Genomic DNA, 24082 nt, shown 5'->3' on the forward strand with positions numbered 1-24082 from the left:
GTGAAACTTTCCTAGGCTACTACTTGACAGAACATTGGAGAACTTTTTTCAACACCATCTCTTTTACCAAGCACTTTTGCATTGCTCCCAAAATTCCTAGTATGACCTTAATATAAAGAACAACAACAACAAAACTAAGCAATAACCCGAATTTCCCTGTTGACAAGAATTTTTAAAATTTAAGGTCAGGTATTATATATCAATACAATCACTTCAAGAGTTAAAAATAAAAATTTATTGATCTAATATTATTGCCAAAAAAGCTAAGTGAAAACTTTATTTAAGCTTAATGCTCTTTTTAACTCCTGCACGAATGCCAGAGAGTTCACCAGTGTAACGTTGCTCTTCTCTACGAACCTCACGAACTTGGCCTCTTCTGCGAATTTTGGCTCTTCTGAACTTCTCCCGGTGTTTCACTCTAGGATTGCGATCAATCTTCTTTCTTCTAGGTGTAAGTCCTCTATTTTTAGCAATCTGGTAGGTAATGGCTCTCTTTGCATTTTGATCTTCAAGAGCCTGTTCTTCAATACTATTTTCTTCTTTCTTTCTTTTCAACTTTTGCTTGTCTTCTATCTCTTTATAGTATTTCAGTGCAGCTTCTTCATCAAGATCAGAATCATCAGAAATACCTGTAACAGCAGAGGCAGCAGCAGCAGTCTCTGAAACAGATTTTGGCTTGGCCTTGGTGGATTTCACTTTTGAATTCAGTTCTTTCTTTCCAGCATCATCTTTAAGTGTGAGTAGATGACGAATTTCAGAAGACAGCTTCTGATCTACAACTGACAGCTTGTTGATCAAATTTCGGTAGGTAACAAGCCTTTCTATGACAGGATGTCCATGTGCAGGGGCTCTCCTGGCTTTCAGGATCAAATAAAAGCTGATATTGGAGCAGTAGTTCAGATAGAGGTTGTACTTGGTTCTCAGGTATTGGCTTCCTTTTCCGGGTGGAATGATCCCTTGCTCCACCAACTGTAGCAATGGCTCCAGCTCATCCTTCACCTCTGTCAGCTTAACTTTCAGGTCTTCTATCAGTTCCAAGAGTTCTGGTGATTCTTTCCGCAGCATCTTCAGCTTCTCTTTCACTGAAACTTTCGCCAGATCCTTCACGACCCGGGTCTCAGCTTCATCTACTTGAGGTACTGGTTTTGCAAAGGCCTCTACCCAGGTCACCCCAAAATCATCCTCTTCCAGGGCTTGGGCGAGGCGTCGCTGAATTAGCTGCGCTTCCTCTTCCTCCTCCCTTTCCTCCTCCTCTACTTCTTGTTGACTTTGCCGGCTTCGGGACTTGGAACCGTAGTCTGTGTCATAGTAAAGTTTTTTCCTCTGACCCCACGACAAACTGGGATCCACAGATACCTCGGCCTCACTCTGCACAGAGCTCCCACCATCATCATCGTCATCCTCCGCACTCTCTCCATCTTCATCGTCCTCATCAGCAATATCTAGGGCTAGAACCTCTTCCTCCTCATCGCCATCCTCCTCCTCGTCCTCACTCTCCACCTCGCTCCAGCCTTTAGCCAAGGCAGCACGGGATCGGGCCTCATGGAAATCATCTACCTTATCTTGGTAGTAGCTGGAGTCCCCCGGCGAGGGTGGCAATTCTAAGTCGTCTTCATTTTCGTGCTCTGGGCCGGGACCTGCCTTGGCTCGCACAGCTGCCCACTTGGCCGCTCCGCGCCGCCGGGATCTCCCCACCATAACTCACGGTCTCAAGTTCTACACCGATGTCAGGCTTTCGGCCACCTCCGACCACTGCGAACCAGCCACGCGGTCCAGCAACACGCGTCTTTAAACAGCCACGCGCTCTCCTCCCAGAAAAGCTTGCAGGCGAATTGCTCCGCCGCAGGAGTTTCCACCTCCTTCCGGCCCCCAGAATCCTCTCCGTGTGGCGTGTGAACCAGGACTTCTGCTCCGTCCCGTAGGCTTTGTTACGTTAAGAGCACCTCCCTCTTCGCTTTTGCCCTTTAACGCGAATCGATTCCGGTGAATTAAAATCCTTCCGTGTAGGAACACTAGATATAGGAAGTTCCGTTCCGTAGAGCCCTTTGAGATCTCTGTTCTCTCGCGAGTCTGGGCGTGGCTGGGACACTTAATCGTGAGGGAATCGCGAGGCGAGGTCGCCGGGGCCGGTAGAGGGGGCTGTATCTCTACGCCTAGGAACGGCACGAGGGCTACCCAGTGAGCTGTACCGGGCGTTTACGACCGGGAGCCAAGTGTAGGTCTATAGGAACTCTCTAGTTACTGCAGTTGTTATATATCCTCTCTTCCCATCTGTCTGGAAGTTAAACGGGTTTTCTGTCCGCAGCGTCCAAATACTGCATTTCTGTGCACCATAACGTGAGGCCCGCACGGCGGTCGCTGGTATCGAGAATTCTGGCCGGTCCTCGGGGCGGCTGTTAACCCATCTCCAGCTCTGTGCCCCCAGGGCTCGGTGACTCTGCGGTGGTTTGTGACCCTGAGGGGACCCCCAGGGGTGTCGGTGTGCAAGCAGAGCCCGGCTCCAGGAGTTGACTCTTCCAGGAGCTCAAGTTGGCTGCAAAAGGCACCGCGACTTTTTAGTGGACAGTTCAATCTTCAAGATGTTTGGACATCACACTCTCACGGGAGGACCCCCCCCCTTTAAAATTAATTATTCAACATTTATTAAGCTAGAGACAGTGCGTTATACTCTGGGAGAACAATGGTGGGCAAAAGCACACGCCGTTCCTCAATTAAGGAACTTGTCTAGCGAGGGACACGCGTTAATCAAATCACACAAAACGTGCCAAATTCTAATTGGGATAAGTACTGTGAACATTTCTCCCATGTAACCCAGCCTTCGGCTGCAGAAAACACTCGACGTGCCTTTTACATCGCTGCTTTTGTACACACCATCCCTCTTAAGGGCTTAGTACTCCTACCCAAACTTGGGAAATTTTTGCTGTATTGAAGAGAGCTTAAGCATTGCTTCTCTGATTTCTTTACTCGGTTCTTCTATATTACCTAGCAGATCTCTGCAAACACAGATATTGGAAGCACCCAGTACAGTGTCTGGCACAGAGTAAGTGTTCAAACAATATTTATTTAATTAATAAGTATTGAAATTACAGTATTTGATTACCTATCTCAGATGCTTCATAAAACTGAATGAATGATGCGTAAGGCTGCACACATTCCTAAGGGCAATAATCTGGGCTGGAATGGATTTTAGGAATCAATAATTCTAACTACTTTCATTTTATACATGTGGAAACAGAGACTTGGGGAGGGAGATTACAGTAACATACCTGGCACAGAAACCAGGGACAGGGCTCCCACACCAGGCTTTCACACTGAGCTGTTAATCTGTCCTTTGCCTCTTCAGTGTAAATTAGTTTCAGACCTTTTCCAGAGGGTAGGTTTTGCTGGATGGATGCCAGAAATCAAGAGCATAAATTAAAATATTTGAAGGAGAGAGTGGTAATAGGGAAGAATTCATCAAACTTGTCTTTAGAAGTATTATTAAGGCTAGAAGTATGAAAGTACTGCCCTATAATCTTAGAATAATAGTTCAAGGTTTAAGTTTTCAGACATTACATATGATAGATTCAGAGTATCAATGACACCTTCAAATGTAGGGGGTTAGACTCTGAACTTTCAATATGATGCTAAAATTAAGGGTGACATACAATTTATTTGCAGAACAAATAATGTCATTTAGAAAAATCATACAAATTTTTAGAAAAGTCATATTTTGAACTAAATATCTTTAAAATGCTAGAAGTTATCTTAAGCATTTTAAAACCTTTATAAGACTTTAGAAAATACAATTTAATGAATTAAAAAGGTGTGGGTAAAAGTCCTATGTTCTGATGGTAATCACAGAATTAATATTTGAATGTAAATTTTAATAAATTTTATTATTAAACAAATATTAACTGCTTACTAACTGTAGCACCATACTACATGCTGTAGTAGATCCAAAGGTGAATTAGCCAGAGTCTCTTCCCTCAAAGAGTTTATAATCGGATACAAAAGAAGACATGCCTACAGATTACTAAAATACAAAGCAGTGTGTGATGTAAACCCATGCCGTGAGAAATCAGAGGAGTGAGAGATTGCCTCTAGATTGTTATTCTGAAGTATTGCTTCAAGTATGTTGCATCTAAGTAGGACTGTAATTATATCCTTGCTTTAAATATATTAAATTTTCATTATACATAAAAATTAAGTTTTATTTAGGCCCACAAATCCCAATTTTTCTGCTTAATTTTATTGAAAATTATTTGAGAATTAATGGCTATACTTCAGGACCAGAATGCGTATATTTTTATAGAGAAGTTAGAAAAATATTTTTGATATTTCTAATGGGAATGATCACGTTGCTCTAATACTATTTATGCTAAAGATTAAATTTCCTAAGTATTTAGAAAAGAGTTGCAATATCCAATATGTGTTGAGAGAGTGCTGTAGTCCAACATTCTCAGGTCTTTTTGATAACCATTCGGAAGCCAGTTTTTCAATTCCGGCAACTCCCATAGTCTGATCTTCCATGGCTTAATCTTAGAATTATTTACCTTTTAGGTGAGGAAATTTTTTTTTCTCAAAAATCTGTATTTCTGAAAAGACAGCTTAATAGTTTTGTTATGAGCCTATGCCAATTAAAGTGAAAAACAGGGTTCCTGGGTGGCTCAGTCATTTATGCATCTGACTCCGTTTCAGCTCAGGTCATGATCTCAGGGTCATGAGATAGAGTCTCACGTGGGGCTTGTGCTCAGTGTGGTGTCTGCTTGTCCCTCTCCCTCTGCTTGTCCCTCTCCCTCTGCTTGTCCCTCTCCCTCTGCTTCTCCCCCCCCACACTCTCTCTCTCTCAAATAAATAAATTTTAAAAATCTTAAAAAAAAATAAAGTGAAAAACAGCCCCCAGAGAAAATGAACAAATACTGAATAACATTTGACATTTAACCGTTATATTTGTGGCAACTATAATTTATCATCGACTTGAATATTTATTATTGTGATGCCTGGCTTAGGTATTAGCAAACTACACGTAATGAGGGCCAACAGGTTTTTGTTTGTTTGTTTTTTTTTAGAACACCCTTTTGCCCTATTATAGGACCTTTGGGGGATTTTCTTAATGTGGAAGGTAGGGGTTTGTGAATGACAGACTAGATGATATTAGGATACTTTATTCCGAGCATGAATTCTGGGTGTTGAAGGTATTCTACCACCAAATTTGCTTAAATTGATCTCAATTATGGACTATGCAGCAATAGCAATAATAGTAGCAACAATAATAGCTAACATTGAGAGCAGTTACTATGTGCGAAGACTGTTATAAGCTCTTGACATTCAACTATATGTGGAAGGTACTATAATAATCTCTAGTGGAAGAAACTGAGATACATAGAACTTCAATGAGGTCATAAGGCTAGCAAGTACTAGAACTAGATTTGAACCCAGATAGTCTGGCTTCAGAATCCACACTGTACTATAGCTAACTATTTAACTAGTACTGGCTTTCAAATATTCCCTTTATAAATCTCATTTCCAGTCTCTGCTATATATTTGATTCAGAATCATCAGATATTTCCTCCTAGATTATCATTTCTATCATCCTACATCCTTGTTTAAAAACTTCCAATGGGGGCGCCTGGGTGGCACAGCGGTTAAGCGTCTGCCTTCGGCTCAGGGCGTGATCCCAGCGTTACGGGATCGAGCCCCACGTCAGGCTCCTCCACTATGAGCCTGCTTCTTCCTCTCCCACTCCCCCTGCTTGTGTTCCCTCTCTCGCTGGCTGTCTCTCTCTCTGTCGAATAAATAAAATCTTTAAAAATAAAATAAAATAAAATAAAATAAAAACTTCCAATGACTCTCAGTTACTATCAAGATAAAGTTCGTAGCATATGGGACCCTCCCTCAGTTTTGCCAAAAAGTAACATTTCCAGCCATACCTTTGATCACTGCCCTACTAAAATGTTTTATTCTGACTTACGTGCTCTGCTACTCTATTTCCCACCACTAAATCTATGACCCTATTAAGTCTCGATCCATGTAGTCATTTTTTAATTCCCCAGAATCCAGGTCAGTACTTGAGTAAATATGTTTCTATACTCAGTGCCTGCATATCAAAATGGTAGCCTTTAACAATGAATTGCAGTGTCTTTCATGTTTCTCTAGTCATCAGTTTTTTTTTTAATTTAAAAGTAACATTTGAAATATGAAATATTTATGATATGGCTTTGTGTACTTCAGCTAATAGTTAACTGTGTTTTTACTTTTAATGCCAGTGTCACAGACTAGGTTGTGATGACTGAAGTTGTCAAAAGAAGTAGCTTGTTTGTTTGTTTGTTTGTTTGTTTTTAATGCTCAAAGTAGTAATGGTGAAAATAATTTTTATATGTTAGTAATACTGGGAAAACGCATCCTTGATGTTAATGCTACCAACTTCTTTAGATAGTTTGATATAATCACAGAAACTCCTTGAGCTATTTTTGGGTGCAGAAAAGAAAGAAGGATTATTTTTAACTGTAAAAAAGAAAATGGAAGAGATGAAATACAGTTGCCATCTGCTTTCATTTCTCTTAGAAACCACTTACCCTGAAACCAGTAGGTTGTAGATTCCTCTTACAGCTAAGGTCTGTATCTATTTAAAGACACACAAATCCTAAAAGTGATCCGGAAGTAAAATATAGAACTTGTACTGAAATATGGGATAAACATATGAACATGTCTAAGCTTTTAACTGACGATGACTTGGTTTGGAGGCCTCAATTACGAAATGAAGAATTTAATGACATTGCAACACCACTTCCCCTTCCGAACTCTAATATAACTAAATACAGCATAATTGTTTTCCAAACATTATTTTAGTCCTTTTTTATTTTTCTTTATCATGAGGATCTTTGTAGATACAATTATTTATATATTAGCTATTGATTCAATGAAAATTATAGCTTTCTTTGATGGTGAAGGTATCTGAAACATGGCTCAGATAAAATATTTTTCTGTAAGCCATTCCTGTTTCTCTGTAGAATAAAGGCCTTAGCTCTTAGCCTAATATTCAGGGTTTGCCTTTATCTGGCCCAAACTTGTTTTTCCAGCTACTTTCCTACTATTTTTCTTGAAGAATTCTACAGTCCAGCCAAACTAAAATACTCATTGTTTTTTTCTCTTTTTGAGATTTCTTTCTCTTGGCCTTTGCTTATGCTGCCCTCTATCTCAATTCTTAGATGGCCTTCAAGTCCTACCTAAAATCATATTTTTTCCAGGCTGTATTCTCTGATATGTTTCCTTCCATTAGCATCTGATAGCCCTTTAACTCCTCCTATGTTGGGATTTTAAAACATTTTCTCCATTGTGTTAAGAATATTTATGTACTTGTCTCATCTTTCCTCCCAGATATATCATTGTTAATCTCTAATCCTTACAATATCTAATACAATTACTGTTACTGTACATAGTAAGTACTGATAAATAGCTAATCAAATAATGAGAGTTAAATTGAGCTCTGTTAAATTTCAGTAAGGTGTTAGAAGTTATTAAAAACAACCTAAGAATTTAATAAGCTTCTGCAAATGGGACATTGATCTATATCTATTTGTGGTATTAAGAGGTAACTTAGACTCTATGCGAAGAGCAAAGGGAAACCATTGGAGGGTTTTAAATAGGGCAGAATTGATGGGAAGAGGTTAAGGTTATAGGTAGGATGTCTGTGCCAAGGTTGTTAGTCATTTAAGTGATGAATTTTAATGTCTAAACTAGGGCCCTGGGAATAAGGATATAAACAGTGGGCAGATTAAGAGCTATATGGGAGATGGTATTAGGGGATTTACTGTATGATTAAATGTCAGGGGCAAGGAGTTACAGTGACTCCCAGGTTTTCTTGGGCAAATGAGTAGATGATAGTACCCCCCACTAAGATAGAAAACTCAGGAGGAAAGAGGTAGCAGGGTGAAGGAAACAGGGGAAAATAAACTTTGGACTTCAAAACTGCTGCATTTGAGGTGTCTGTGAAGAAGTTCAAGTGTTTAATGTCTATTGACGGCAGAATATATGAGACTGAAGCCTAGGAGAAATATTTAAACTAGAAAAGACATTTGGATGTCTTCAACATTCAATTGAAACATGGAACTATATTTGATATTTAATTGAAAACAGGCAAAATAAGGTTTGATTGTTTTTACCTAAGTAGCTAGCACGCATGAACTAGACCAGAAGGAATATGCTACTTGCTTGCCACTACAGTTACAGGACTGTCTATCTATCTCTCATCAAGTGTCAAACTTAAAAGGTTTAGGTTAATAAATGAGCTATAGGCAGTTAAACATATAATTTAAACCCATTAAAGTTTAAGACCTCTACATGTACCCTCTGAAACATACCACCACCACCACCACCACCACCACCACCACCACCAAGAAAATACATCTGAATAAACCTCCATGTGTGCTCAACTTGCATTTTTATCCTGTCCAACTGTTTTAATACTGGTCTGGGCTTTTTCCACTAGCTATTATCAATAACATTGAATATTTTGGGAGATACTAATTATGTATCAGGCACTGCATTAGGTATTTTAAGTACATTATCTTACTACAGTTTATCAACGAGAAGGGTACCATTATTATCCTCTTTTCACGGATGAGGCTCAGAAATGTGAAGTAATTTGCTCAAGGTTATATAACTGATAGTTAAACTCAAGTCTTGTCTCACACTGAAGCTGGTTTTTTAAAATAATTTTATTGTACTGGTCCCTAATCTATATTTTATCACTAATGAAAAACTTGTAGAACCCAGAGACCTACGCATTTCTGCTTCAATGTGTAATGAAAAACTTGGTCCCTCAGATTTATAGACTGAGATTGCTCAGAGATATAGTATCAAATGGCAGAAAAATATGAGAATGAGGAGGCATCATCCATATTTCATCCCTCCAGTTTTGTTTTGGCATAAATATAGTAGATGTGTTCAGAGTCTAGGCAAATATTCAAACAACATAAATAGAAGTTATTCAGGGATTTGTCTGCTGTTTCCTCATTGATTAATTTTGGGCAGATTTATTCTTTTTTTTCTTCTGTGATTTTGGTAAGATTGCTTATTTGCTGGAAATTATTTTCCTTCATCTTCTTTCTGTCTCTACACTGATTGCCATATCGGAGCTTTACTTCACACTGTGACTTCTAGCTACTACAATTAATGTTCTACTATACAATATTTAAAATAATAGTGAACACATTAGTGTTCACATAAATATTTCCTTTTGTATAAATGTAAACAACTGATAATATTCTGATTATATTTGAAAACTCGTTTCATGTTGTTAAGGAACTGAAGATATTTAATAATCAAGTATAATATAATTGTCTATACAAAATCACTATAACCAAATCATACGATAATGCTAAATTTACATCCACGTAAAATATTTTACTTTTGCACAGCATACAACATTGTACTAGATACTTAAGGGAAGATATGTTGAAACATATAAAACACATAGTCTCTGGATTTCTGTTGCCATATTGAACGTTCATTTCCTTGAATAGCCACGTTTTCTCTCAACTTCAAATTGTCGGTGTTATATTTTATCCTAAACCATATTCATCCCTTTTTTGCCTGACTTCTACTCATCTTTCAATCTCACCTAGATATGACTTCCTCTCGGAAGCTTTTCTTGACACTGCCTACCCTCTCCCACAACATCTGTGCTCCTTTGGCACGTTGTACTTTGTCATCATGTAAATATATGTTATCATTACCCAATAGACTGTTTACCCATCTGATCAAAGGTCAAACTTTACTTGTTCCCTTGTATCCCTGCCATGTAGAGTAGATGTCAAGAGATATTTGTTGAAAGAAAGAATAAATGAATGAATGACCATTTGAATTAAGGGCTAGGTAAGCAGCATTAGCCTCATAGACCACCTATACATATTCGCTATAATGGCAACTTTATTTCAGTGCCTTAAAGATAATTTTTTTAAAAAGATTTTTATTTTTAAGTAATCTCTCCATCCAATATGGGGCTCAAATTCACAACCCCAAGATCAAAAGTCACATGCTCCATTGATGGAGCCAGCCAGGTGCCCCTAAAGAGAAGTTTTTTTGAAAATAAAAATACATGGTTGCCTCAATTATACTAGGATATTATGAGCCAAAGTGATACCTATATTAATTTCTGGTTGGTGCTATAGTAAATTACCACAAACTTAGTGGCTTGTAACAATACACATTTATTATCCTTATGGTTCTGTAGGTTAGAATTCTGACATGGTTTCCTTGGGCCAAAATCAAGGTGTCAGCAGGGCTGTGTTCCTTCTGGAGGCTCTGGGGAGAAACTTTCCTTGCCTTTTCCAGCTTCTAGATGCTACCTGCATTCCCTGGCACATGGCTTTTTCCTTTAACTTCAAAGCCAGCAGTGCAGAATCTTCAAGCCACTTTTTCACTCTTTCTCTGACTGTCCTACCTTCCTCTTTCCCTTATAAGGACCCATGTGATTACATTGGACCCACCTGGATAATCTAGGCTAGTCTCCTCATCTGAAGGTTAGCTGATTAGCAGCCAAAATTCCACCTGCAACTTATATTCCTCCTTGCCATGTAATGTAACATATTCATAGGTTCTGAGAATTAAGACATGGACATATCTTGGATGGGCCACTATTCTGCCAACCATTATACCTTAGTATTTATGTAATTCTGAAAGAAGATGCTGTCTTTTCTCAATATAAAAGAATAATAAAAACAGTTGCTAAAATAATTGAGTGTTTATATGTTGCAGGCATGTTCTAGGTGTTTTACAACCGTTGATTCTGTCAATCCCATGAAGTATGTACTACAGCTATGCTCATTTTTTAGATTAAGTGGAGGAAAATCGAGGTTAAATAACTTACTGAAGTCCCATTTGAACCCAGGCAGTCTGACTCCAGAGCCTTTGCTTTGTTCAGTAGGAAGACGGTAGATAGAGTAGTGTGTCTCTTAAAACATATGTTTACAGTGTAAAATATTATGTTGTTTTAGGTATTATATAAATCATTAAAATTGAAACATTTATAATATTGCAAAATTGGTTGGGAAATAATCAGTTATTGCATACCTTTTGGGCCAAAGCAGCTTATTTGAAACTCTGAGAGATACAAAATATTACTATGATTGTCTTGAAAGAATGCATTAGGTATTTTAAAAATAGTTGACTTAATATTCTCCATCATGAATTTATGCTTTCTTATTATTAAGGAAAACAGAAGTAGTGTGGAACTTATATATGATGTAAAAACTTATTTTCTCATCCATTTTTCTAACTGATTCTTTATAATTCTTTTTTGGTGTTTCCTCATATCCTGTTCTTTGGTGCCAATTGCTACTGTTCTTTATGAACCCCCCTGCATCTAGAAAGCATTAATTTAGTATAAGAGGTAAATTATACACAAATGAAGTGATAAAAATGTAAAGTAATATACTAACTCATGTAAAATGATATAAAGAGATTTAAGATGAGCAATGAAGTACGGCGAGTAGTGGAGTGAACAGAATGGGATGACATTATGGGGGAAGACTTATGAGAATTAATTTTGAAGATTTTAGGATTTTTGAAAAGAACCGGCAGAAAGGAAGAAGAAATTTATGGTGAGGAAAATGACAGAGTAAAAAAGATTCTGAAACAGGAATTAGCAAATCATATATAGGAAAAGGAAAGCAGACATATTTGAATAGAGCAGAGGCCTCCTCTGAAAATAGATTAGAATTTCCTAAAAGCAGCAAGGGACCAGACCACTGGAACTCATGAATTGAAAGGAGCATATTATTGTTTGAGGAGTTTCCTGGAAATTACCATGAAATCTAAACTGTTGGCTTTTTTTTAAATGGATTTTTGGAAATAGGCTGTTTATAAACTAGGACCTGCCAGAAAGTAGTGTGGTAAGATGAAAGAGCTCTGCATAATAGTCAAACGACTGACATGTAATATCCCAAATAGCAGTTCTATGAAAAGCCACTGCAGGTGCAAGTTTATTTAAAAACAGACCACAACACAGGTGCAATTCTCCTTATAAACATTTAACCACAAAGATTACCCTAAAGTCTCTGTGGAAAGCCGTTGGAAAAAAGACAGTTCAGTTTTTTGTCTTAATTTTTATTTTTAAAAAGAATTTGGGATGAAGTTTCTTCCTCATATTTTGTGTTCTTTTTAAACTTAGTTTTTGCCTCCTGATATCTAAATATAAATTTTACATATACGTGATTAGATATAGGTCAATATTAAGAAATTCTGTATGCAGGAAGCAAAAATGTTTAGGATTAAAAAATGTCAATTAGAAGAAATTTCTCCATATAGATATGAAAAAAATATCAATGACTTGTAGTTTTGTGGAAGGTGAGTTGGACTGGAAGTTAGGAGGCCTACAATCCACCTTTAGCTTTAGGATGACTTAATTCTAAGATTCAAAATAGAGTCTAAATTTATACAATTCAATGGGAAAATATGTTACTCCTATAAAGAAGTGCATGGTATCATCTACTGTAGTTCTCCCCTTCACTCTGCTACAGTTCTAGGTATTTCCTCCCTGCTACTTAACCTGTCCAAGCTCTTTCCCTTCTTGGGCCTTTTACTTGCTGTTTCCTTTCTTTTTGGAGCAGTGTTTGTCTGCTTCTGTGGTAGGCAGAATAATGTCCCCTGCAAACACCCCTGCAAGTGCGTGCCCTAATCCCTAGAACCTGTGAATATGTTAACTGTTACATAGCAAAAGAGATTTTGCAGTTGTGGCTAAGGGTGTGGGCCTTAAAGTGGGGGAGTTTATCCTCAATTATCTGAATGGGCCCAATGTAATCACATGAGATCCTAAAAGCAGAGAACTTTCCCTAGCTGGAAGCAGGAGAGATGAGGTAAAAGCAGAGATCAAAGCAGGACTTGACCCACTATTGCTACCTTTAAAGATCAAGGAGGCCACTAGCCAGGGAATGGGAATGGGGACATCACCTCTAAAGCTTAAGGGACTGAATTTCTGCCAAAAACCTGAATGAGCTTAGAAGTAGATTCTCTGCCAGAACCTCAAGATAAGAGTCAGGCTCTCTCTCTTGGCAATCTGTTCCTAGCGTTTTTCTTTGGTCTCCTTCATTGTCTTGGCCAAAAGTTTAGCATATTCTGCAGGCCCGTCCTTACTTTTCTTAGTACGCTGTTTCTTCAGAGCAATATGCCGATGTTTGTGTTGGAGGGCACGTGTAGTAACAAGACCCTGAATTTTGGGCACTTTAATTCTAGGTTTCTCATCTTCTTTGTTTAGGGGCTTTATCACAACCTACTGGCGGACATCATCTTTTTAAGAGATTGAAAAGTTTGTGGGTTCTTCTAGCTATTTCGGGCTCCAGGCAATGAGGCACAGTCATATCAGTGAGTCTAGAAATACCCTTCTCCCCCTTTTTTACAATGATGAAGTTGAGAGCACTGAGACTGGCATCCACAATGCAACCCCAAACAGATTTGCCCTTTCTTTCTCTAGTCCTTCTTGGTTTGTAGCAGGAATTCCCCTAACTCAGCTGCAGGTGGACACAGCCATGGGTCAGGACACCCTGCTTCATGGGGAAGCCTTGTTTGTCATTACCACCACCCACTCAGACCATGTAATCCTTCCATTCTTCATCCAGAGTGTTAGCAGCAACTTCTGTGGCCATATCACCTCATAGTGGGTACAAAGTTTGCGTTCACTGTCCACTTCAATGAGTTTCTGACAGCCAGTGGCTGGGAAAGAGATGTTCAGCTTCAACCTAAAGTCGCCTACCACTTCCAGCGCACCATGAAAAAGAGCTGATAATGGTTCCTGATAAGTCAGTCTGTTCTTGTGGAATTGGGAAGAGTGTGCTCCACAGGAGCAATCCAGCCAGGACCATCTTGTAGGCAAGAATAGATTGCTAGTCAGATAAAAGGCTTTATTTAGCTCACTTTAGAAAACTCCCTCTTTAATCTTTGTGAATAACTTTATGTACAACAGATTTGTGGAACTCTGAGTGAATATAGGATATTTTGGGACTTTCAGGATGTTTAAAACTAGACTGGTTGCAATTATATGTTCATTACATTGTGTATATATACACATAAAGAGTTTTCTACTTTTGAATGCTTAATCATGCTTCACTTCTCTTGAAGATCATTTTTTGTCAGCTTGTCTTGGCTGAAGGCCCTTCCTCTGGTGCTAATATGATCTTCTTTATGTTTCTGGGTGATTCAAAAGTTACTTTTGTATTGTCTAGTGTGCCAAAGGTCTAGAAAGTAGAGATACGGTACATATAGATAAGGTATGAAGGCTGTGTTCCTGATGACCCTGTGATGTGCTTGAAATGCTGTGTTTTTGGAGCTGATTTGGACAATACTATTCATTACCAAAACTTGTTTTTCATATATAAAGTTCAAGGACAAATGGGAACAATGATTTGTTACACTGAATGCAGAATTTAATCCATTAAAAGGAAAATAAAGAGAGTCCAGCTACATCTTGGATTTAAAACCAAGAAGGCTATTAAAAAATATCATCATCCCTTTTAAGTGTTTAAATGGCAAGATGCCAGGATATCAAGGATCTTTTTATATTATGAAAAACTTTCAAGGGGAGAAATCACATGATATTAACGATAGAGGCTAAGGAGAGATTGATTACTTAAGATAAGTATTCTTACTATCCTTATGGATGACATGGAGAATTATAGTCTGTGTGATAGTATAGTATTATATGAATTAGCTTGAAATGAAGTGCTATACCCAAAATGTGCTTATTAATGGACTGGTGTTAGCTTAGAGGTGAGACTTCTGATGTATGCCAAAGAAGTCTGTCTTCAGAAGCCCTCAGTTTGTTTCCCAGAGTCCACAGTCTCTCATGGTTCATTCCCCCTTCTGTTTAGAGGGTGGGGGGGATTGGGATAGGCCGGTGATGGGTATTAAGGAGGGCACATATTGCATGGTGCACTGGGAGTTATACGCAAATAATGAATCATGGAACATTGCATCAAAAACTGGGGATATACTGTATGGTGACTAATATAACAAAATAAAAATTATTAAAAAAAAAGAAGTCTGTCTTCAGCACTAGCCCATTTAAAGTTTTTCTGAACAACTTAAATAAGGATTGTGATGGCATGTGTATCAAGTTTGTAGATGCTGTGAAGCTGAGAGAATTAACTAATGTGCTAGGTTTCAGAATCTGGACTTAAAAATAATCTAATAAGTTGTAATGTTGGTCTGAGATTAGTAAGATAAAACTTAAGGACCAATGCTAAATCTCATACCCAAATCCCAACTGTTTAAGTATTAAATTTGGGGAAGTTATTACTTTATAGAAGCGCTTATTTTTTAAAAGGGGAATTTAGTTGACTATAAAGTTGTTAGAAGCCAATACTGTAACATAGCTGCCAAAAGTGAGATACTGTTATCTTAAGTGGCATTTATTGAAAAATATTACTGTTCTGCTGTTTTATACCTGGTCAGATAACACTTGGACTACGGTATGCCTATCTGGAAACAACACTTAAAAAAGCAATATAAAGCCTGTTCAGAAAAGAGACTAACATTGCTAGGGACAGTTAAAATTAGAGACAGTTTTCAACTCCTTATGAAAATGTTCTCCATTCATCCTTTATTCAATCAATATATGTTAGGTATTCTTGTGCTTTGATCTTGGAAAACAGAAGTGAGCAACAAGACAATGCCGTTCTCAAGGAGCTTTTATTCTAATGAGGACAAAGATACTAAAACTAAATAAGAAATTCAAACTATGATAAATAGTATGAAGAAAATAAAATAGGGTAATATGACAGTGACTGGTGATTGGTTAGGATGATTTGCAACCAGGGAAATTCTCTCTGAGGCAATGACCCTTAACTTGAGACTTGAATGATTATGAGGGACCAGCCATGCAAAGATATGAAAAGTGTTTCATTCAGAGGGACCAAAAAGTCCAAAGGCCCTAAGTAAGTAGCTGGAGAGTGGTAAGTGAGGAAGAGAGTTATGGGAAATCAGGCAAGATAATGAGTTTGAATTTATTCTAAGTGTAATGAGAAACCAGTAGAGGTTTTGAATCAGATATAATCTAATTTATATTTTGAAAAGATCACCATCTGCTGGGTAGACGATGAATACTGGGCGTAAGACTGGATGTAGAGAAGAGTTTGAAGCAGTGAATAGTTTAATGAGTTATAAACATGAAATCATTTTTTCTCCAAATTATTGCTTCTAAATTACCATGATTAAATTTGTCTTTGCCTTTCCTTGACAATGTCTGAAGAGGATTCAATAATTTTTGAAATTTTCTATCATTAAATGTCTAATTTATTTTTTGAACCTAAAACAGGTCTAAAGAGTAATCTATTAAAAAAAAGTCTAGTTCAGTGTAAAACCTTATATCCCAAATTCACTTTTAATTTCAAATCTCCAATATTCAATTTGAAACAAGATGGAGTAATAGAGACCAGATTTACCCTCCCACCAGAAACAACTAAAAGAACCTGACAATCTTATGAAACAATGATTTTTAAGAGATTGGACATTAGGTGTAACAAAGGGTGTAATCTCTGAGAAACAGAAAACAAATGTGAAGATCTCTGCAATTTCCCCAGGTTCTTGCCTTGAGAGAGTTTCCAGGCCCTGGCTTCACTGCTGAAATCTGCCACACATTTAAAGAAAAAAATAATACTAATCTACACAAACTCCTCCAGCAAACTGGAGAGGAAAAGATACTGCTAAACTTACTCTATTGAGTCAGGATTATCCTGATAACAAAACCAGGCAAAGACATTATAAGAACAATTTCAGACCAATATCCTTTATGAGCATAAACGCAGAAATTCAAAGCAAAATTTTAACAAATTGAATCCATCAATTTATAAGAAGAATATTATATCATGAGTAAGTGGGGTTACCCCAGAAAGGCCAGGTAAATTTAACATTTAAAATCATTATAATTCACTGTATTAACAAACTACAAAATGAAAATCATGTGGTCATTTCAATAATCAGAGAAAAGCCATTTTAAAAAGTTCATTATCCATTTCCGGAAAAAAAAAACTCAGCAAACTAGGAATAGGAGGGAACTTCCTGAACTTGATAAAGAACATTCAAAGAAAACCTAACATCATACTTAAAAACTGAATCCTGAAGATGTGAACTTTTAATAGCTTTATTGAGATGTAATAGATACACAATGAAATGCACACATTTAAACTGTACGATAAATTTTGACATGTATGTACAGTCAGAAATTTGTAACCACCATCAAGATAATGAACATATATATCCTCCCCAAAAGTTTCCTTAGGCACCCTTGTAATCCTTCTTTTCCTCTCCTCTCTCCCTGTCCCTACTTTCCCAGGCAATCACTGATCTGCTTTCTGTCACTGTAGGTTTGTTTTCATTTTCTAGAATTATTTGTATTAAAACAATCATTTTTATTAAATTATAATTTTATTATAATTATTTAAATTAAATGATGTAATATATTATTTAATATAACACAAAATTTAATATAAATATATTAAGATATAATTTAAAATAATATTTAAAATGTGCTACTATATATTTTTATAATATATATTCAAGTTTTTTTTCTTTCAAGATTTTATTTAAGTTCAGCTTAGTTAACATAGTGCAGTATTTGTTTCAGGGGTAGAATTTTGTGATTCTCTACATGCATATAACACCCACTGCTTATTACAAGTGCTCTCCTTAATCCCCATCACCTATTTACTCCATACTCCCCCATCTCTCCTCCAGCAATCCTCAGATTTTTCCCTATAATTAAGAGTCTCTTATGGTTTGCCTCCTTCTCTGTTTTTTGTCTTATTTTATTTTTCCTTCCCTTCCCCTATGTTCATCTGTTTTGCTTCTTAAATATCACATATGAGTGAAATCATATGGTATTTGTCTTTCTCTGACTGACTTATTTTGCTTGTCATAATACTCTCTCGCTCCATCCACGTCATTGCAAATGGCAAGATTTCATACTTTTTGATGGCCGAGTAATATTCTATTGTGTATATACATCTTCTTTATCCATTCATCTGTCAATGGACATTTGGGCTCTTTCCATAATTTGGCTACTGTGGATAGTGCTGCTATAAACGTTGGGGTGCATGTCCCCCCTCAAATCACTATTTTTGTATCTTTTGGATAAATAACTAGTAGTGCAATTGCTGGGTCATAGGGTAGTTCTATTTTTAAATTTTGAGGAACCTCCGTACTGTTTTCCAGAGTGGCTGCACCAGCTTGCATTCCCACCAACAGTTTAAGAGGGTTCCCCTTTCTCTGCATCCTCACCAACATCTATTGTTTCCTGAGTTGTTAATTGAAGCCATTCTGACTGGTGTGAGGTGGTATCTCATTGTGGTTTTGATTTGTATTTCCCTGATGCCGAGTGATGTTGCACATTTTTTCATGTGTCAGTTAGCCATTTGTATGTCTTCTTTGGAGAAATGTTTATTCATGCTTTTCTGCCCATTTCTTAACTGGATTTTTTATTTTTTGGGTGTTGAGTTTGCTAAGTTCTTTATAGATTTTGGGTACTAACTCTTTATCCAATATGTCATTTGCAAATATCTTCTCCCATTCTGTAGGCTGCTTTTTAGGATTTTTTAAAAAGACTTAATTAATTAATTAATTTAGAGAGCCTCGTGAGCAGAGGGAGGAGCAGAGGGAGAGGGACAAGCAGGCTCTGTGCTCAGGCAGGAGCACAGATTCCACAACCCTGAGATCAGGACCCGAGCGGAAACCAAGAGTCAGATGCCCAACCGAGTCACCCAGGTGCCCTGGCTGGCTTTTAGTTTTGCTGATTGTTTCCTTTGCTGTGCAGAAGCTTTTTATCTTGATGAAGTCCCTATATTCAAACTCTCTCTCTCCCTCTCTCTCTTTCTCTCTCTCTATATATACATATATATAATATATAGAATCATGCAGTATGGATATTTAGGTTGCTTCCAGTTTTAGGCTATTACAAATAAAGCTAACAGTTCTTCCAAGTTTAGTCTTCCTTCCCTAAGTTAGTAAAACTCTGGTTGTATTTTTCTTTTCCAGCTTTATTAAGAAATAATTGGCATGTAACTGTTTAAGGTGTAAAATGTGATAATTTGATACAAATATATTGTGAAATGGTTACCACAGGAAGGTTAGTTAACATATCCTTCACCTCACATAATTATCATTGTTGTTGTTGTTGTTATGGTAAGAACATTAAAGTTCTCTAATAGCTGCTTTTAATTATATAATACCGTATTATTAACTATGGTCACCATGCTATACCTTACAGCTCCAGAGCTTATTCATCTTATAACTGGAAGTTTGTTTTTGTTTTTAATTTAAATTCAACTAGCCAACATATAGAACATTATTAGTTTCAGATGTAGAGTTCAGTAATTCATCAGCTGCATATAACACCCAGTGCTCATCACATCGTGTCCCCTCCTTAATGCCCATCATCCAGTTACCCCATCCCCCCACCTATCTCCCCTCCAGCAACCCTCAGTTTCTTTCCCATAGTCTCTCATGGTTTGTCTCCCTCTGATTTCTTCCCATTCCATTTTTCCCTCCCTTCCCCATGATCCTCCGGGCTGTTTCTTATATTCCTCACATGAGTGAAACTATATGATAATTGTCTTTCTCTGATTGACTTATTTCGATCAGCATAATACCCTCCAGTTCCATCCAGTTCAATTTATAAATGGTAAGATTTCATCCTTTCTGATGGCTGAGTAATATTCCATTGTGTGTGTGTGTGTGTGTGTGTGTGTATACCATAGCTTCTTTATCCATTCTTCCACTGATGGACATCTGGGCTGTTTCCATAGTTTGACTATTGTGGACATTGCTGCTATAAACATTGGGGAGCAGGTGCCCCTTTGGATCACTACATTTATTTCTTTGCGGTAAATACCGAGTAGTGCAAGGGGTAGCTCTGTGGGACTTCATCACAATAAAAAACTTTTGTACAACAAAAGAAACAGTCAACAAAACTAAAAGGCAACCTATGGAATGGGAGAAGAAATTTGCAAATGACATATCAGATAAAGGGCTAGTATCCAAGATCTATAAATAACTGGAAGTTTGTACACTTTGCCCAATATCTTCCCATTTTTTCCACCCCGCAGCCCCTGGAAACCAGTAATTCTACTCTCTGTTTCTATGAGATCAATGTTTTTAAATTCCACATATAAGTGAAATCAGTAAATGTTTTTGTCTGTCTAACTTATTTCACTTAGCACAATGCCCTTAAGGTCCATCTGTGTTGTCATAAATGGCAGGATTTCCCTCTTTTTTTATAGCTGAAAAATATTCCATCATATATATCACATTTTCTTTGTTCATTCCTGTGTTTATGGGCACTTGGGTTATTTTCTTGTCTTGGCTATCATGAATAATGCTGCAATGAACTTGGTGTGCAGATATCTTTTTGAGATAGTGGTTTAATTTCCTTTGGTATTCTTTTGGATATTACCCAGAAGTGGGGTTGCTGGATCATATTGTAGTTATATTTTAAACTTTTTGAAGAACATTCATACTGTTTTCCATAGTGGCTATACCAATTAACATTCCTGCCGGCAGTGCACAAGGGCTCCCTTTACTCCACATCCTCACCAACTTTTGTTATCTCTTGTCTTTTTGGTAATAGCTATTCCAACAGGTGTGAGGTAATATCTTATTGTGGTTTTGATTTGCATTTCCCTGATGATTAGTGATGTTGAGCACCTTTCATGTACATGTTAACCATTTGAATGTCTTCTTTGGAGAAATGTCTGTTCAAGTCCTCTGCCTATTTTTAAATTGGATTGTTCGGGTTTTTTGCTATGTGGTTGTATGAATTCCTTGTATCTTCTATAATGTTAATTTCTTATCAGATATACGGTTTGCAAATATTTTCTCCCATTCTGTAAATTGCATTTTAATTTTGTTCATTATTCCTTTTGCTGTGCAGAAGATTTTAGCTTGATGTAGTTCTAGTTGTTGATTTTTGCTTTTGTTGTTTATGCTTTTGGCGTCATATCCAAAAACTCATTGCCAAGGCTAATGTCAAGGAGCTTTTTCCACTATGCTTTTGTCTAGGAGTTTTATGGTTTCCGGTCTTATGTTTATGTCCTTAATCTATTTCAGTTTAATTTTTGTGAATGGTGGAAGATAGGGGTCCAGTTTCATTCTTTTGCATGTGAATATTCAGTTTTTTCAAAGCCATTTATTGAAAAGACTCTCCTTTTGCCATTGAATATTCTCGTCTCCCTTGTCAAATAATAATTAACCCTGTGTGTGCGAATTTATTTCTCAGCTCTAGATTCTGTTCCATTGGTCTGTGTATTTTTGTTTGTTTATTTGTTTTTTATTTTATATGTGTCTGTTTTTATGCCAGTACCATACTGTTTTGGTTATTATAGCTTTTTTTTAGACGTTTTCATTCATACCTATAAGGGTCATATAGCATGAACACATATCAGTTGCTATGTTCCTACATGCCCAAAACCCAAGGAGAAACGTCCAGTTCTCCCATGAATGCTTTCCTCAAAGTAGACAGCTCCAGGTTGGGTTGCCTTTTCTGCAACTCAACAGGGAGTGACCAACATAATGATGATGGTTCTGATGATAATAACCACTACTAATGGAGTGCTTACCATATGCCAAGATCTTTTCTAACTTCTTTATATGTCATAATACATGTGAAGCTCCACAACAATCCTAAGAAATATGTATTGTTATTGTCCCCATTTTACAGACAGAGGTTAAATGAGTGTTCAAGGTTTGCCCATTTCACAGAGCTAGTAAATGATGAATTGGAAAATAAGCTCAAGCAGTCAGACTCAGAATCCTTTCTCTTAACTATTACGCTCTATTGCTTCTCAATTTCCCTTTTTTTCAGGGTCCCTGATTTCTTCGAATTATTTTCTTGAATCTCTCCCTCACTTGAATTTGTAGAGAAAAAAGCAACCTGTCCTTCCCTCCCCAAGAGTAAAGGGGGAAAGTCTCTTGCCATAAACACTACTATTTCCACAAAGCCAAGAGCTCCAGGGATGTCATTTCCCCTTTCCCTCCAAAGTTCTCTAAAGACTAGAGGAGAAAGCTCAGGAATGGGGGCAGGGAGTGGTTGATGGCCATAAGTTGAGTTCTGTTCTTCCTCCTGATAAGCCTTGGAGGAAATGTCTGACTCTCTTTAGAATTTGGGGTACTTAGCCATTCTTGTTTGTTAGTTGTGAGCCCTACTAGCCAGTTCTGGGGCAAAAGAAAAATAACTTTATGACTGAGGCTATTGTAGTAACCTAGGCTAGAGGATAGAGACTTGGACCAGGTGGCAGTGAAAATGGAGAAAATCAGATAAATTTGGGATATATTCTTGAAATAAAACCAACAGGATATGGTGGTAAACTGAATATGGGGGAGAAGAAAACAAAGGAATCAAAGAAGAGGATTTGGTTTGAACAACTAAGTGGATATACTGAGATAAGGAAGACTAGAAATAGGAAAAGATCAGATTGGAAGTGTGAGGGTGGCTTGATTGTCAAGAGTACTGTTTTGCCTGGTTAAGTTTTGGAAACCTGTTAAACAGACAAGTGGAGATATGAAATAGAAAGTTGGATGTAGGAGTTTGGAGCTCACCAGTCAAGGTAAAGTCTAGAATTACGCACTTGAAAGTTACAGCATGTCCTGTAGTCAAAGCCATGGGATCAGATAAAGTTAATTAAGGTGAGGACGAGAGAAAAGAGAAGGCTGAGGATCAAACCTCAATATTCACGGGAAAATTCAGCAAGAGACTGAGAAGGAGTCACCAATGAGGTAGGAGCAAAACAAGGAGAGCATCTTTTGTGTCCCAAGAGAATAAAGTCTTTGTCATTATTTGAATATCCCAAGTATATAATAAGCTGTGTCCAGAGGAAGTGAAGCATCGACCTGTTGGTTTTTAAGCAAATACTGAACTCAGACTGTCTGCTGTATAGGAAATTGAAACAAAACTTGAGTGGGAGTAAAGAAGGTGAGACTAAATTACCTTAGGATCTCTTTCATCCGGATGAGTCTATCACTGAAACTTTTACTGTAAGAATCTTATTATATATAAATGTAGAAAAATAAACCATTTTGGGGAAGAATTTAGAACAATGTGGCTAAGCTCCCAGTAACTTAACTTACATAGTAGAAAGTGTTCTACTATTCACATTTTACATTTTTTGGTGGGAAGAACATAACTAAAACTCGAGATGAAATGGGTTTAAAGGTTAAACCAGGACCTGTTATTTATATATAATTGATTAGTGCTAAAAAGATAATGAAACAATTCACCTATAGCACAGAATTATAAAAATAGAAGCTTCAGCTAAGTTGTTTTCAATGTAAGCCTATTTATTTTTTAAAAATTACCTTTATTAACCTCTTGCTCTTCTGTAAATAGATAACACTGCTAGTTATCACCCTCCCCCCGCCATGCTTCTAGTCTATGAATTTTCGAACTTTACTGTACATTAGACTCAACTGGAAGGCTTTCTATAAATACACGTTCCAAGGTCACATCTGCAGAAATTCTGATTGGGTGTAGCCAGGAAATCCATATTTTGAGTAGTACTCCAGATGGTTCTAGGGAAAATAATCCCTGGACCACACTGGGCAATACACTGGTCCTGATCCTATATTGCAGGTATAGGTAACTCTCTTCTGGTGGCAAATGTGCCACTTGGGTCTCTACCCCTTATTTTTATTGAGTAATCTATTTTATTTTATTTATTTTTTTCTCTTTTAGATGCATAGTTTACATCATAGAAATACAAAACTGTAAGATTGAAAGGATAGAAACATCAAATATAGAGATTTTCTTTAGCTTAGTAATTACGAATCAACTTAATATTTGCTTTTATAAAAATTAAGCTTTGGGGGAAACTTCTTGTCCCCAAGGATTTATCCAACTTGCTTTGGGGAGGAAATCTAGACTTGAGTTTATTTTCAAGGAAATAATGACTTTTAAAAAAAGTATCCAGAGGTGCCTGGGTGGCTCAGTTGTTAAGCGTCCGCCTGGGGCTCAGGGCGTGATCCCCCAGTCCTGGGATTGAGCCCCACATGGGGCTCCTTCGCTGGGAGCCTGCTTCTTCCTCTCCCACTCCCCCTGCTGTGTTCCCTCCTCGCTGGCTGT

The 24082-nt window shown here is 37.4% G+C and overlaps 1 protein-coding gene and 1 pseudogene across 1 annotated transcript; both read right to left on the reverse strand.

The window, feature by feature from the left end:
* Positions 1-216: 216 nt before the first annotated feature.
* UTP3 (UTP3 small subunit processome component) lies at positions 217-1901 on the reverse strand. The gene has a single exon (XM_008693185.2). It carries the CDS (start codon positions 1696-1698, stop codon positions 277-279), a length of 1422 nt encoding a protein of 473 aa, XP_008691407.1. The 5' UTR covers positions 1699-1901; the 3' UTR covers positions 217-276.
* On the reverse strand, positions 1789-22968 carry LOC121101408 (annotated as a pseudogene).
* Between the last annotated feature and the right edge of the window lie 1114 nt (positions 22969-24082).

Source organism: Ursus maritimus, unplaced genomic scaffold (genome assembly GCF_017311325.1).
Source record: "Ursus maritimus isolate PB19 unplaced genomic scaffold, ASM1731132v1 scaffold_8, whole genome shotgun sequence".
Classification (NCBI taxonomy): Eukaryota; Metazoa; Chordata; class Mammalia; order Carnivora; family Ursidae; genus Ursus; species Ursus maritimus.

Coding starts and splice junctions, on each gene's coding strand:
- UTP3 (XM_008693185.2), bottom strand. CDS start 1,698: ATGGTGGGGAGATCCCGGCGGCGCGGAGCGGCCAAGTGGGCAGCTGTG.